Source organism: Esox lucius, chromosome 23, assembly GCF_011004845.1.
Source record: "Esox lucius isolate fEsoLuc1 chromosome 23, fEsoLuc1.pri, whole genome shotgun sequence".
Lineage (NCBI taxonomy): Eukaryota > Metazoa > Chordata > Actinopteri > Esociformes > Esocidae > Esox > Esox lucius.
The window spans coordinates 24524508-24540684 of record NC_047591.1 but is presented as its reverse complement, the minus strand read 5'-3'; the positions used below and the strand labels follow the sequence as shown (position 1 = coordinate 24540684).

Below are 16177 nucleotides of genomic sequence, written 5' to 3'. Positions count from 1 at the left end.
AGGATTACTGAAACCCATTGATATTACTATGAGATGACATAACGAGGATTACTGAAACCTATTGATATTACTATGAGATTACATAACAAGGATTACTATAACCCATTGATATTACTATATAATGACATAATGAGGATTACTATAACCCATTGATATTAATATGAGATGACATTACAGTGCTGACTGAAACAGTTAGGCAGAAGCGGGAGACAGCTAGGCAGCAGAGAGACAGCATTTCCTAAATCTTCTAGGTGTCTGTCATTGTTGTTTTGTTTGACATGTCATCCCAAAGAGGTTTTAGATGTCAGCTTGTTAATAGAACTAACCATTACTGTTAATTTCCTCCACCCCTTCACAACCCAAGACCTGAATACCCTAGAGGAGTTCAAATGTCATATAGATTAAAAAGGTTGTTGAGACTTATAGCCTTATGCATTCCATTCCTCATCCTCACAGGAGCCACTGCATTCCTCATCCTCACAGGAGCCACTGCATTCCTCATCCTCACAGGAGCCACTGCATTCCTCATCCTCACAGGAGCCACTGCATTCCTCATCCTCACAGGAGCCACTGCATTCCTCATCCTCACAGGGACCACTGCATTCCTCATCCTCACAGGGGCCACTGCATTCCTCATCCTCACAGGGGCCACTGCATTCCTCATCCTCACAGGGGCCACTGCATTCCTCATCCTCACAGGGGCCACTGCATTCCTCACCCTCACAGGAGGCATTACATTCCTCACCCTCACAGGAAGCATTACATTCCTCACCCTCACAGGAAGCATTACATTCCTCATCCTCACAGGAGCCACTGCATTCCTCATTCTCACGGGAGGCATTACATTCCACCAAAAATTAAGAACTATTATATTGAGAATACAATGTGTGTTCTCAGTGTTCCGACCTTCAAACTGAATTTCCCCCACAACTTATTTAACCAACATTCTCAAAACATTTGATTATCAGAATATACCTGGAAATGTTGAGGGGACGATTTGATTGTAAGGTGTGCAGTTTAAAATGCTTCACTAGTCCATGATCCAACATCAAATATGCATTGCCTGGACTTTTCACCCCGCATATATATTTTTTTGTATAAATCAAAGAGAAATTTAGTCCTTTATGGGGAACAACTCATCCATGTTGCATGAGGCGCCAGGAGCAAAGAGGACCTAGATAACACACAGACTGCTGCTATCTGAGAGGGGGGGACGGGGGAGACGGGGAGAGGGTGTGTGTGTCTTATTACAACACCACATTAATAGGCACAGGGAGAGACACTGAGTCTCAAACAGCAGCGATTCCCTTTGCAGTTCTTCAGACAAGAGTCTCAACTGGATGGAACCAGAGACCCTTTGGTCCAGAGAAGCCCGAACATCAAGCTGAGTGCGTCTGCTTAATACTCTTTGTTTTCAGGTGACTTTGGTGTGGATTCATAGGTTCGTAGGGTGAAATCTAAACAGACAAACCTGGGGGTTCAGATAGTAGATCAAATGAACAAAATCAATCATAACCCCCTTCCACAACACCCCCAGACCAACCCCTAACCCCATAACCGACCCTTCACCCCATCCTGACCCCTGCCCCATCCTTTACCCCTGCCTGACCCCTAACCCCATCCCGACCCTTCACCCCATCCTGACCCCTGCCCAACCCCTAAACCCATCTCGACCCCTGCCCAACCCCTAACCCCACCCGACCCGTGCCCAACCCCTAACCCCATCTTAACCCCAAAACTCACCTTGCCTGTCATTCTTGTAATCCCTGTAACATGCGCACACACACACACACACACACACACACACAGAGTGCTCTGATGTGATCGTTATAGGGAGGAGATGAGAACCCTCCAGCCTGCCTGGTAAAATCCAGACAGATGTTGTTTCCACTGAGGAGTTATGACCTTGCAGATGGAGAGTGTGCGTGTGTGTGTGTGTGTGTGTGTGCGTCTGCGTGTGTGCATGTGTGTTTATGTGCGTTTGTGTGTGTGTGTGTCTGTGTGCGTGTGTGTGTCTCTGTCTGTCTGTGTGTGTGTATGTGTGTTTATGTTTGGGTGTGTGTGTGTGTGTGTCTGTCTGTCTGTCTGTGTGTTTACGGATGGGTGTTTCTGTGTTTGTGTGTGTGTGTGTTTACGTGCGAGTGTGTTTTTGTGTGTATCTGTGTGTGGCGGAGAAATTAATAGTAGAAGGGTTTCACCTGCAGGTCAGATCTATTGGGGCTGCTGTTAATGCTGGGGACAAGATGAGCTACAGATGAAGTAAAGGGGGGGGTCTGTCCATGACGTCTTGTAGAGAAACACATTAAACTGGGTCTTTACAGGTCATTCATACTTAACCCCAGACCAGCAGCACTTACTGGGAATACGCTTTCCCAGAAACTCAGGAATATTGCATTTTAAAGAGGCATTCAAGGCCATGCAACAATGTGCTTCTCTGCAATACACCTTGAATTGAATCCCTGCCAAGTTGACGATGGAGCAGTAAGAGCTTACCATTTAGTTCCATGTGTTCTTCCTGGGTTATCACTGGGAGGTTGTCCTCCCTTCAGGGGACCCTTGCAACTAAACATAATAGAACCTTTTCATGGAAGGGTGTGATCCTGTAGGTGGGGGAGACTTGTAGGTACTCAGGCCTCAGTGGCTCTCAAAGGGTTCGCTACTTGTGGGATTTTATCACTGGACATTTCCACATAGAAAATGTGTTACTCTACTTTATGTCAGATGCACATGACTAAAAAATTTAGTTTAGGTTTTTGTTGCCTAAAATGTAGGAGCCACACAGTGGTGAAACCAGACTGGCACGATTGGTTGGCAGACAGGGTCCAGATTTTGTCGATTGTCAGATTGGCCAGTTGGCCAGCCAGACCTGGGCTGGGTTGTTATAGCAACAATGGTCCCAGGGTCCTGTCTTTTACTTGTGGTTATTTGTTGTGTCACTAGGGTCGAAGGATCAGCTGAATAAAAGGAGGGCATACAATGTTGCACGCGTTAAACTTGTAATAACATCAGTCATAAAGAATGGGGAATAACATCCATCAAGTGAATGTCTAATCACATATTCTTGTTCCAGTGCGGTTGCTGATTCTGCAACAACCATATTACTACGCAGTTACATAATCAGCCCTACCATTATCATGTTAATGCCATTTAAATTGTTAGTGCAATTATGCATTCAGCAGAATCATCATTTGTCTGTCTTAGTGGTATATAATTGATCCTTATTTAGATGAAAACTTCAGTTAGTGTTCAGGATGTGTGCAGCATTTACGCCCAGGCAACATATTCTCTGTTTAAGTGAGGACATCCAGCCAAGGGAGGATTAAGGACGCTCTGAGGCAGGTAATTGCTTTTCATCACCTGATTATCAACTGGCAGAATGACAGGTACAGATGTACACAATAAATGCAGTGAAGAGGTGTCTGGACCTTAGGGGATCAAAGGAGGAAGCATGTTGGCTGAAAGTAAACTAGATCTAAATTAACAGTTAGATGACAGGTAGATATTTGTCAAATCTGTCATGGCGTTTTTTAGTAAAACATGCCCAGAATGTGGTTTTGTAAGTCTGATTTGTATCTTCAGTATTTGATTGGTTTTACTGTGTAACTGTCAGAAGTTTCCAAAGTTTAGATGAATGCTAAATGCTACCTACTAAATAGCTGGTAGTGTAGTTAGCATACAGACGTGTTTGAGGGTCAAAGTTGCTGTGATGGGAAATGTGATTTATCGGTGAGATGACATGAACATTTACTGTATTGGGGTTGACATTCACACAACCAGCATACTAGGATTTGTAGTTCAACATACTGTGAAATACACATAGAATCAGTAACCTAAATGTAGAAACATGATCCTGGGGCACAATGAAGCCATTCACAGTCTTTCCACCAAGGAATCTTTCCTTCATGTGAATCCGTGACATTTCAATTGTCTTGGTTGAGTTCCATTGATGTTCTTCTGGCTTATAAATGGCACACCATTACCAATTGGCCCTATTCAAAGGGATTTCAATGTATAGGGGGTAGGATGCCGTTTAGGATACACGTAATGCATTTATTCATCTTTCCTAATCTCATATGGTAGCATGAAAGGAATGTTAATGGTGCATGTGCTGTGATTTATTTTCCATATGTCATTATATTAAAAAGTAAATTAATCAAAAGCACCTTCCCATCACACACGCAAACGCGGGCACACACACACACACACACACAAAACAAACACACACTCACACAAAACAAACACACGCGCACACACACACACACACACCACTGTTGTTCGTTAGTTCAGCACCACTCCGTCTTGGTCGTCCTTGTCTTCAGAGGCTTGTTAGTTGAATTACTGCGACGGCATTCATATTGTTCCAGGGGAAAGTGATACCAGGTGTTATTCGTTGGTAGCTAGAAGTAGAAGCTTTGGTGCTGAGATTTAAGCCTTTGTCTGCTCATCTCAGCGTGGAACACTGTTTGGTGTTGACAAATTATGGTCATTAGGGCTGGCCTGTAGAACATTACCTTCCCACTCACACGGACGCACACACACACAGATGTACACATCCTGTTCACATGTATGTACACACACAAAGTGAGATTTAAACATGGGCAATTTCTCAATGCTGTCTCTGCAAGGTGAGTTAAGCAGCCGTGTGGGGGATGTAGGATGGGATGTAGGATGTGGCAGCCGACACTTCACAAAGCCTCATTCATCCACTGTCATCCTGTCGGGCCCTTGTCCCATAGTGTGTGTGTGTGTGTGTGTGTGTTAGATCGGCTCACATCGCCTGTCTTCCCCATTGTCCCTGGTCTCTTACATCACTAAGTCATTTTCACAGGCTGGTCACAGTTTCTGTTGGATGCAGGGATTCAGGTGCTGGAAGGTTGAGCAACAGGAGTATAGATGCTCTACGTTGTCCTTTCGGCACTTTGTATATATTTTAATTGGATGTTTTCAAGGGGAACATATGATGCATGATCAATCCGCTGTGTCTCTGTAGCCAAATGTCTATTTCCACCTCACTGACCTTTTCCTGTCTCTGTGACCTTTAACTGTCACAATGCTCTTTGGCGACCTTAATAGGATCTCATCATGGATGCGGAGAAAGATGCATATTTTGTACATATAGGCAGCTCTGCATGACGTATACATTGATTCATTATTGATGCACCCCTCCCATAGGTGTGAAATCAAATTCAACTAAAACAATGACATTTTTATGTCAGATTTAAGTAAATGTAGTGAGATGGATGAAATAGTTAAAGAAAGGCAAAAGGAATGAACTCAAGAATATATGCACAGTTTCTCTCTCGGTTGCAATTTTAAAGAAAAATATAAGATCAATTATATTAATAACATTACACTTTTCATATTATATTAATAACATTACACTTCTCATATTATATTAATGACGTTACACTTCTTATATTATATTAATAACATTACACTTCTCATATTATATTAATAACGTTACACTCCTCATATTATATTAGTAACGTTACACTTCTCATATTATATTAATAACGTTACACTTCTCATATTATATTAGTAACGTTACACTTCTCATATTATATTAGTAACGTTACACTTCTCATATTATATTAGTAATGTTACACATTATATTAGTTAAATTACACTTATCATATTATTTTCCCCCCATCCCCAGGCGATGTGATGTTACACTCCTCATATTATATTAATAACATTACACTTCTCATATTATATTAATAACGTTACACTCCTCATATTATATTAATAACATTACACTTCTCATATTATATTAATAACGTTACACTCCTCATATTATATTAATAACATTACACTTCTCATATTATATTAATAACGTTACACTCCTCATATTATATTAATAACATTACACTTCTCATATTATATTAATAACGTTACACATATTATATTAATAACGTTACACTTCTCATATTATATTAGTAACATTACACTTATCATATTATATCCCCCCCATCCCCAGGCGATGTGACTTTACACTCCTCATATTATATTAATAATGTTACACTTCTCATATTATATTAATAACGTTACACTTCTCATATTATATTCATAATGTTACACTTCTCATATTAAATAAATAACGTTACACTTCTCATATTATATTAATAAAGTTACACTTCTCTTATTATATTAATGAAATTACACTCCTCATATTATATTAATAACAATACACTTCTCATATTTCATCAGTAACATTACAGTTCTCATATTATATTAATAACGTTACACTCATATTATATTAATGACATTACAGTTCTCATATTAGTAATGTTACACTTCTCATATTATATTAATAACATTACACTCCTCTTATTAATTAGTAACATTACACTTCTCATATTATATTAATAACATTACACTTCTCATATTTCATCAGTAACATTACAGTTCTCATATTATATTAGTAACGTTACACTTCTCATATTATATTAGTAACGTTACACTTCCAATATTATATTAGTAATGTTACACATTATATTAGTAACGTTACACTTATCATATTATTTTCCCCCCATCCCCAGGCGATGTGACGTTACACTCCTCATATTATATTAATAACATTACACTTCTCATATTACATTAATAACGTTATACTCCTCATATTATATTAATAACATTACACTTCTCATATTATATTAATAACGTTACACATATTATATTAATAAAGTTACACTTCTCATATTATATTAGTAACGTTACACTTCTCATATTATATTAATAACGTTACACTTCTCATATTATATTAGTAATGTTACACTTCTCATATTATATTAATAACATTACACTTCTCATACTATATTAATAATGTTACACTTCTCATATTAGTAACGTTACAGTGTCTGTTGTATGTATGGCTTATGTGTCGTTTATGTTGCACTTTATTTTGCTGCAAAACGAATTGCCCCTCGGGGATAATAAAGACTCCTTGAACTTGAACTTGAACACTTCTCAATGGTCTCAGTGGTCAGCTCCCTTTGTCTTGCTGACTTTGAGAGGGGGATTGTTGTCCCTGACGTTGAGGGTAGTTGTTGTACTGATGTATTCATGATCCTCGTCATCATCATCATCATAGTCAGCAAACTTGATGAAGTTGTTGCCATGATGGGTGAAGGAGGAGTACAGGAGGGGAGTAAATTGGTGCCCATAAGAGGCCTCCTTGTTGTGTGTCAGTGTGTTGTAGCTTCCCATCAACACCTGAGGTCGACCTGTCAGGAAGTCCGGACCCGGTTGCAGCAGGTTGAGTCCCAGGGTCCTGGGGTTAGTGATGGGTGAACTGGGTTTTGGCGTTGGAACGCTGATGAATATATATTGACCTGAATCCTCTTTGGACCTGTTGGAGCGCTACGCTAACTGATGTGGGTCTGGAGTGTCCGGGGTGATGGTGCTGATGTGTGTCTGGAGTGGTTAGGGTTAGGTGATGGAGCTGATGTGTGTATGGAGTGGTTAGGGTTAGGTGATGGAGCTGATGTTTGTCTGGAGTGGTTAGGGTTAGGTGATGGAGCTGATGTGGGTCTGGAGTGTCCGGGGTGATGGAGCTGATGTGGGTCCAGGGTGATGGAGCTGATGTGAGCTGACCTGGCTGTCAAAGCATTTAAAGGCTACAGATGTGACTGCTACCCGGCAGTTGTTATTCAGGCAGACCTTTTGGACATGAGGACAATGGTAGTCTGCTTGAAGGAAGTTGTTGTTATGGACCGGGTCAGGGGGAGGCAGAACAATGTGAATGTGGACAGAATGTTAACATTTCAATGAGGACACAGTGAGTGTGTGTGTGTGTGGGCGCAGGTTGTTCTGTTTGTCTGTGAACTCGAGAGACAACTTCAGTTCATGCTTCTAGTTTAGTTGTAACTATTTGAGTTTTAAACCTGTTAGAATATGAACAGGACGTTTGAACATGAAGGAAACTTGTGGTGTGTAAGGCAATTCCTTGTTATTCGTTTGTCTTCCATTGATTCTGGTCAGACTTGGACTGAAAACTGTGCTTACTACAGTGTTTACACACATACATCAGATACGCATCAGAGTCTTAATAAAGCTCACCTCCTTGCTTAGAACTGTCGTCTCCTTAATCCGTTCCTCCTCTTCCTTCTCACTGGTTGTCACTCTCGACCCCATTCAGTTCAGACTCTTCTGAAGTTGTATTTCTGGCCCCTGCCTCTATTAGTCAAACGTACTGATACCTGCATGTTCTGAATGTGTCTCCTCCTGTTTAGTAGTTTCATCTGGCTGAACCTCAACTCCAACTGATCATCATCCAGGTCCTTCAGGTTGGACTATCTGTGGTTCAGTCACCCATCTCCGCGGTGCTCCACCTCCATGTCTCATCTTCTGCTCCATCCAGATGTTAAGGGGCGGGGGGGAGGGGGGTCTGGCTGCGTTCTCTCTGACCCCCTCCGCTCTGTGACCCCCACTTCACCCTGTTCAGAGATGTCATTTTCTCTGAACCGCTCTACTCTCCCCTCGAGCCCTCCATCCTGACGGACAGAACAGCTACACCAGCAAAAATCCATTTTCCCTCGTTCTGAAACTAGGTGTGCAGTCTCCCCTCACCTTCCCTCTCTCTTCTCATGCCTCGTGCCGCTCCTGCCGGCAGCGTTCTAATGCTTTTCACTCGATCTGTCTCGCCTTGCCACTTCCCCTCTGGGATAATTAGGGGGAGAAGGTGGCTGCCATTTTGGGTGATTGTAATTACCTGACTGAGGCAGCGTGAGTCCTGACAGTAATGATCTTCCTGCAGTGACTCACCAGGCAGCCATTACCATCACCATTGTCTCCTTACTGCACCTTCTGCACCAATACCTCTGTGCTGTGATGTTGCTGAACGTGCTCTAATGTTTAAGCAGATGTGTAGGCTCATGTGTGTGAGTTGTCTAGCCTATCACTTGTTCAGATTAACACACAGTGGAGGGCAAAAAAACTAGTTGATCAAAGCAAAATCAAAGTGGGATATGCAGCAAGTTGCATGGAGAGTGGGCATTGACAGGGGGATTGGTCTTCGGGGGGGGGGGGGGGTCGGTCTTCAGAGGGGGATGGGTCTCTGGAGGGGGATGGGTCTCTGGAGGGGGATGGGTCTCTGGAGGGGGATTGGGTCTCTGGAGGGGGATTGGGTCTCCGGAGGGAGGTGGGTCTCCAGGGGGAAGTGGGTCTCCGAAGGGATGTGGGTCTCTGGAAGCGGATGGGTCTCTTAAGGAATAGAAAAGGGCATGGTGCTATTTTTGATAAAGGTAGATTAAAGCTAAATAAAGCTAGGCATTGTCTACAGTGCCAAAGAGATGCACACTCATAAGAAGACTGAGAAGTGATGCACACATTGGACAGTGTTTGTTAGAGATATTGGACAGTGTTTGTTAGAGATATTGGACAGTGTTTGTTAGAGATATTGGACAGTGTTTGTTAGAGATATTGGACAGTGTTTGTTAGAGATATTGGACAGTGTTTGTTAGAGACATTGGACAGTGTTTGTTAGAGACAATGGACAGTGTTTGTTAGAGATATTGGAAAAGTGTTTGTTAGAGATATTGGAAAAGTGTTTGTTAGAGATATTGGAAAAGTGTTTGTTAGAGATATTGGAAAAGTGTTTGTTAGAGATATTGGACAGTGTTTGTCAGTTAAAAATATTAGACAGTGTTTGTTAGTTAGAAATATTGGACAGTGTTTGTTAGTTAGAGATATTGAACAGAGTTTGTTAGAGATATTGGAAAGTGTTTTTGAGTTACAAATATTGTATGCTGTTTGGGAATTAGATAAATACATTGGTCTGAAAATTGTGTTATATTTGTTAACTGGACAGAGAGCATTGTCATTAATTTTAATAACAAGAAGCTGCCCCTCATAAATAGTCGATAAGTCAGATTTATTACGAGGTTGAAGTCATTACCACGACCCTGCTGACTCCAAGGTCTGGACACTGTATTAAAAACAGGTTTGGCAGAAAGCTCCTGATGTGCCAAACAAGCCCCAACACAATCACGGTTGATGTGGAAGCAATGCAACAAGCAATTTATTCTCATCAACAATCAAAAACAGTCAAAGTATTAAAAAAAGCTAAAAGATGAGACCTAAAATATGATAAATTGAGTGCCCTCCTTCGGGAGCTAACGCAGCAGATCACCCCTGGATGTCTGTCCCCTGACTGTCCCTCATTCACTCATCATCGTAACGACTTCATGCTGTCTGTTCTGCCAGTGGCCGACAATGGTTCATGCAGTTAGTGTACTTCTTTTCTCAGGTGATCTTACAAGTCTTTTGTTTTCCAACATACTGCTGTAAGTTGAAAAACCCTGGTAGGCCAATAAATGCTGTATTTCTCAAAATAAATCAGTTGTTTCTCTTTCCATCTGAAATGTCCCACCTTGCAAACGTATCATAGTTTCAGAGGACAAGACCAGCCCACAGACAGAGCAGAGCATCCCCCTTCCCAAAAAAACTGCTGCCCGTCCAAACCTCCTTTTGTTTGGGGCTGTGTTTTGAGGTGATAGAGCTGTTTCAGGCTGAGGTCACTTTTAAACGAGGTGACCTGACTTTTTTTAGAAGTGTGTATTCGGATGAGATTAGCCATTTGAATGGGATGGTGATTGTGGGATGATTAATCGCTTTAATATCTCAGGGCGGTTTAATATCTCTTGCTATTCCAGGTGTCTGACGCAGGCTGTTGAAACCCACACAGACCCAGCCTGCCCCCCCCCCAGCCTCCTGTGGGGTTTCATGTAGTCGGAACTGTCCTCCGGTTCTCTGGGTACCAGTAAGAGTACACTGGCCGTGTTCTCTATAATATACTGTACATGTTCTGTAACCTACAGTGACCATGTGGCAGGGTGGCAGCGGGCCATGTGACTGGTTGACAGTACTCATTAGTCAGGAGTAATAGCTGTGTGGCGTCTACAGGCTCTTTATTAATACCCCTTTGGTCTGAAAGTCACAGGTTAACTAGTGTTTCATTCCACCTTGGTTGAACTCTAGAGGACATTGCTGAAAACACTGTCACATTTCCTGCTGACAGTAGCATTCATCCCCTCCCGCGGCCCCCTTCCCCGGCAACCCAGCCTAGAGGACCTCCACCCAGAGTCCTTGAAAGCTGGAAGTGACAAGTAATAGACACTATCTGAGTGTCTCTCTGTTAGGTCCTGGTGTTTCTTTATGCAAACCATAAGGAGATCAGGGACACACTGGTTAACTTGAAAGGCTTGTGCCAATGTGACAAATAAAATGGCTGAATTAGCTCTCTGTCTTTGTGATGCTTTCAGCTGAGCGGAGGGGCTGGGGTTAAGGTCCTGTGTCCTGCTGAGCGGAGGGGCTAGGGTTAAGGTCCTCCTAGGAGATCCTCCAGAACAGATCAAGGACCCCTAATGGACTGATCTTGGAATAATTAAAGGACAGTATCTAAGCATCGGGGGGACATCATCATCCTTCGAAAAGGATCGTTTTGTAGAAGGACATCAACAGCCTGCAAAGAAGATAACTTTGTAGCACTATTGGCATGATTTTCATTTCCATTCAAGTCACAAACAAGGTCCAAATTGGATTAGTTGGTGGATCATGGCACCGCCAGGGTTGTGGGCTCTGTACCTAATGAGGACTAGTATAAAAGTACTTATGCACTCACAACGTTTAAAGTTATTATTGAGATACAGTCAGGACAGATTAAGCATTCGTGTCCGGAAAAAGTTAAGTGGCATATTTGATGTGCTAAATGGAAATGTTTGCCGTTCAGAAATGGCAGACCAAGGAACAAATGCATTGCACTGAAATTCACTCTGCTGGTTTTCAATACACAACATATTCTAAAGGGATTTGGTTTTCTTTCTAAATTGGCCACAACCTCTCAGCTATAGGGCGTGGAAGCCATCCCTCAGGGGCTGCCGACTCTGGCTGGTCATGGAGATTCCCTACCACATCACAAATCCATAAGGAATCAATAACAGTCATAATTGAAGCTATAAGCATCACTAAAGGACATAATGGAAACAGCCAAAGCCTGGAGCTGGGACACTGATGACCGCTGCAGTGCCTATCAAAACCCGCTAAAGTGTGTGTGTATGTCGCTGGTAGCATGTCAAGGACTGATGAATAGGACTTATTCAAGGACTAGATGGAGGCGATTGGTTATCAAGTGGTGTTAAAATATACATATACAATACGATAATACCTGAATGTTCTTTCCTTTTCGAGATTGTACATCTTCCAGATTGCACTCAGAGATTACCCCTTTTAGAGGTCATACTTTGTACTATTGTGGAAACATACAAACTGACATCGACTCCTTCAATTCTCTCAAAGAAACATGGATATTGAGGTGAAACAAACCTCCTGAGATATATCACAATAACTTTTCTTTGTTCTTCACAGAAACCAATTCCAAGACACGTAGTACTTACCAGTCCCCCATATAACACCACCCCCCACCCCCGCGTGGAAGCCATCCCTCACCACACAGCCCCCACACACAGCCCCCACACACAGCCCCCACACACAGCCCCCACACACAGCCCCCACACACACCCGTTGACAGTTGAGCGTTTGATGAAGGTCATTCATAATGATTAAAAAGCGTCTCTGCAATGATTTCTAAATGACTCAAGGGACGGCAGGTCTGGTGGCACCTTTTCTAAAAAGAAAATTGCATTAGCCATCAACTGGCTTAGCCCTGGGACTCCCACCTCCACCCACCCAGACAGCCAGACGGGCCCAGGGCTAGGAGCCTTCCCAGTAACCAGCCTGCCTAGCACCAGGTGCAGAACAGGCAGCCAGGGGCATTGGGACTAAGACAGCGGGAGGCAGGAGAAAGGAACTGGGGGGAAAGGAGATCGGAGCAGCAGGGAAGAGAAACGGTGAGGCCGGGAGGTGGGGGGAGTATAAAGAGGAAGGGCAGAGGCAGATAGGTAAGGGGAGTATAAAGAGCAAGGGGAGATGCAGGGAGGTGGGGAGAATGAATAGACCAAGGGGAGAGGCAGGGAGGTACGGGGAGTTTAAAGAACAAGAGGAGAGGCAGGGAGGTGGGGTACGTTTAAAGAGGACGGGGAGAGGCAGGGAGGTGGGGGGAGCTTAAAGAGAAAGGGGAGAGGCAAGGAGGTGGGGGGAGTTTATAGAACAAGGCAGGGAGGTCCGCGGGGCAGAGAAAGGGAGGTCCGCAGGGCAGAGAAAAGGAGGTCCGAGAGGAAAAGGGCTGAGGCAGGGAGGTCAAAGACGCAGAAGGCTGAGGCAGGGAGGCCCGGGGGTCAGAAGGCTGAGGCAGGGAGGCCCGGGGGTCAGAAGGCTGAAGCAGGGAGATAAATTGCTGATAATCAAACTTAGGAGAGAAATTGTGATTTTGATGTTGAAAGTCCACCTCTGAGGTTGAGCTCATGGATTGGATGTAATTATCGGCAACAGCCAATGCGCTGGCTGACAGGCATTAAGATTCCCTGGAGACGGCTGGGTTAAATGAGATCCTGCATCATAAAAAACACACTCAGGTAACACACACAGTCTGCATCCTAAAATAGCCTTCCCTGTTTAGGGCACCACTCTAGCACTCCACTGTGTTGGATGTAGGGTCCCAGTTTGGGATGCACATATTACCCATTACCATATATAGTGGATCTAAACTGTAAGATACCGCTCACCATGACAACACCAACAGAACAGTGCTGTCAGAGAAACACCATTTGACACGTTTATATGTAGGTCACAATGACAGGAAGTTATAACTATTTTAGGGTTGGTTATAGGGAAAGTGGGGCTGTTGTCTAAATTGTCCATAAAATATACTATAACTAATTGGTAAGCTACAGTTGTAATGGCAAAATGTGTGTGTGTGTGTGTTTGTTTGTGTGTGTGTGTGTGTGTGTGTGTGCGTGCGTGCGTGACAGGAGAGAATTCTGACACTCATACGCCAGCCTTCAGTGTTTTCAAGCAAGTGAGGTCACATCCAACAGTAGGTCACATCCAACAGTAGGTCACATCCAACAGTAGGTCACATCCAACAGTAGGTCACATGCAACAGTAGGTTAAATCCAGTAGTAGGTCACATCCAACAGTAGGTCACATCCAACAGTAGGTCACATCCAGTAGTAGGTCACATGCAACAGTAGTGCTTCTGTTCCAGCAGGGGCATCTCCATGTTGAACTAATCAATGACAAGTATAAGTCATTAGCTGATTGCTTCTGATGACCCGATCCGAGTTGTTATCACATGACAAGTTGGGTCAAAAGGAGGTTTCAGCTAAAGGAGACAATGAAGCTGCAAGTCCCACCAGGTAGTTGACAAAATGTAGATGGCAAGTTCTCCCTGTTATCTAACAATCTCTATGGGACTAGAATAAAACCATCTTGTATGAATGAAATAGTGAATGGTTCTGTTTCTAAAAGAGAATGAGAAACCTTCTCTTTTAGAGGCATGTTGAGAAGTATGCAAATGACAACAGTTTAGATTCAGCACATGAATAATGCATTGAAAGGATAGGAGGTTTTGGGATAACTAGGAATCAGCCCTGAATAAAGGAGTAGTCTGGCCAAATTACATGGTCATAGATTGGCTTTTACTGAAGAAAATGTTACCAATAAATAAATATATATTTTTTAAATCTAATTTAAGGGTTCTACACTATGTACGTGTTGATGTTCACGTTGAAATTTTTTTTAATATTTGATCACCTGATCAGTCAGATCATCTGTCATACAAAAAGGTTTGTCTCCAATGAAATGACGGCATTGTTGCTCAACTAACAACTGAATAATAGTGTCTCCTCTGTGGCATTGCTGGTTATTGCATCATTGAAACGTCTAGACCAAATGATCTTGCTGGAGTCACAAATGGCATTTTCATTCCCTGCTTCTGACAAGGAGCCATAAGGGAATAGGGTGCTATTCGAAACAATTACATTTTGTAGCTCAGTATTTCAGTATTTAACATTAAATAATTTTAATATATACACATATCTATATCTTTATATATCTACGCCTATCAGCCATAACATTATGACCACCTGCCTAATATTGTGTGAAGAACAGTAATCTAGCCATCACAATATGGCCCTTGTCAAAGTCGCTCAGATCTTTACGCTTGCCCATTTTTTCTGCTTATAACACATAAACTTTGAGGACAGAATGTTCACTTGCTGCCTAATATATCCCACCCACTGACAGATGCCATGATAATGAGATTATCAGTGTTATTCAAATCATCTGTCTGTGGTCAAAATGTTGTGTCTGAACAGTGTGTACTGGCGAAGGCCCCCTCCCCTTTATCAGCGTCGGGCCAACCCCTGCTACCAAATGGGCCTTTGATATATCAAAGGACAATACCTTCGTAAGCTTGGATGTGATTCCGTGTTGGATCAAATCCCTGCACACTCAGCAGCTCTGGATAAGAGGGGCTGATATGTGTTTTATACTGTAGTGGAGCATGACTGATATTGTCTTGATGAATTGATTCAATTAATCTTTTTCATCGTCTGACATCACTAATATTACATTGTCAAACTAATATTGACCACTTGAAACGGAGTCCGAAGAGTTGATTCTTTTATTTTAATAGCAAAAATATAAAATTCAATATATTACACTACAAAAACATGAACGTACACAAACAAAATACACACACAGTTTCAGGAAGAGAAACAACAAACAGTACAACAGCTAATATTGTTTAATGTGCTTTCATCGTTTGACTTTCATCAACTAATGCCTTTTGAATGGGTGACTTAAGTAATCAATTAAAACATGGTAATTAATGCAGATCACCATTTGAAACACTTGTGAACCAGATCGATATCCAATATCACCACGCAGTCAATTAGGTTTTGAATTGAACCCATGTATTTTCTGCAAATATGTCATTTTAATCCATTAAATACCACTAATTTTATATCAACAAAATACCACTGATGGCCACTGATGGAGAAAGTATATAAGGAATCAGAAATGTTCCTATTTGTACAACAGATACAACATAGTAGGAAGTAGATAAAGGTTTTGCTTGTTGATCAATATTTCACTGGTCTACTCTGCTTATCAAACACCTCTTTGATCCGTTGAGTGGAGCTGATTCAATTCTGCAGTAATGTTATGTGTCAGCCCAAGGCTCAGTGTGTTTCCCCTCTCAACTCTAATGTGACAGTGAGTGACGAGGAGTTAGGATCCTGGCGTCAGCAGACCGGCATTCAGGCTTTGTAGTGTGTTG

At 42.4% G+C, this 16177-nt stretch overlaps 1 protein-coding gene across 1 annotated transcript; it reads right to left on the bottom strand.

Annotated features, from left to right (window-relative positions):
• Positions 1–428: 428 nt before the first annotated feature.
• LOC114830152 (small proline-rich protein 2H-like) lies at positions 429–1755 on the bottom strand. The gene is made up of 2 exons (XM_029117197.2): positions 1744–1755; positions 429–827 (listed from the first exon to the last, which is right to left on the bottom strand). The coding sequence occupies exons 1-2, from the start codon at positions 1753–1755 to the stop codon at positions 429–431; spliced, it is 411 nt and encodes a 136-aa protein (XP_028973030.2).
• Between the last annotated feature and the right edge of the window lie 14422 nt (positions 1756–16177).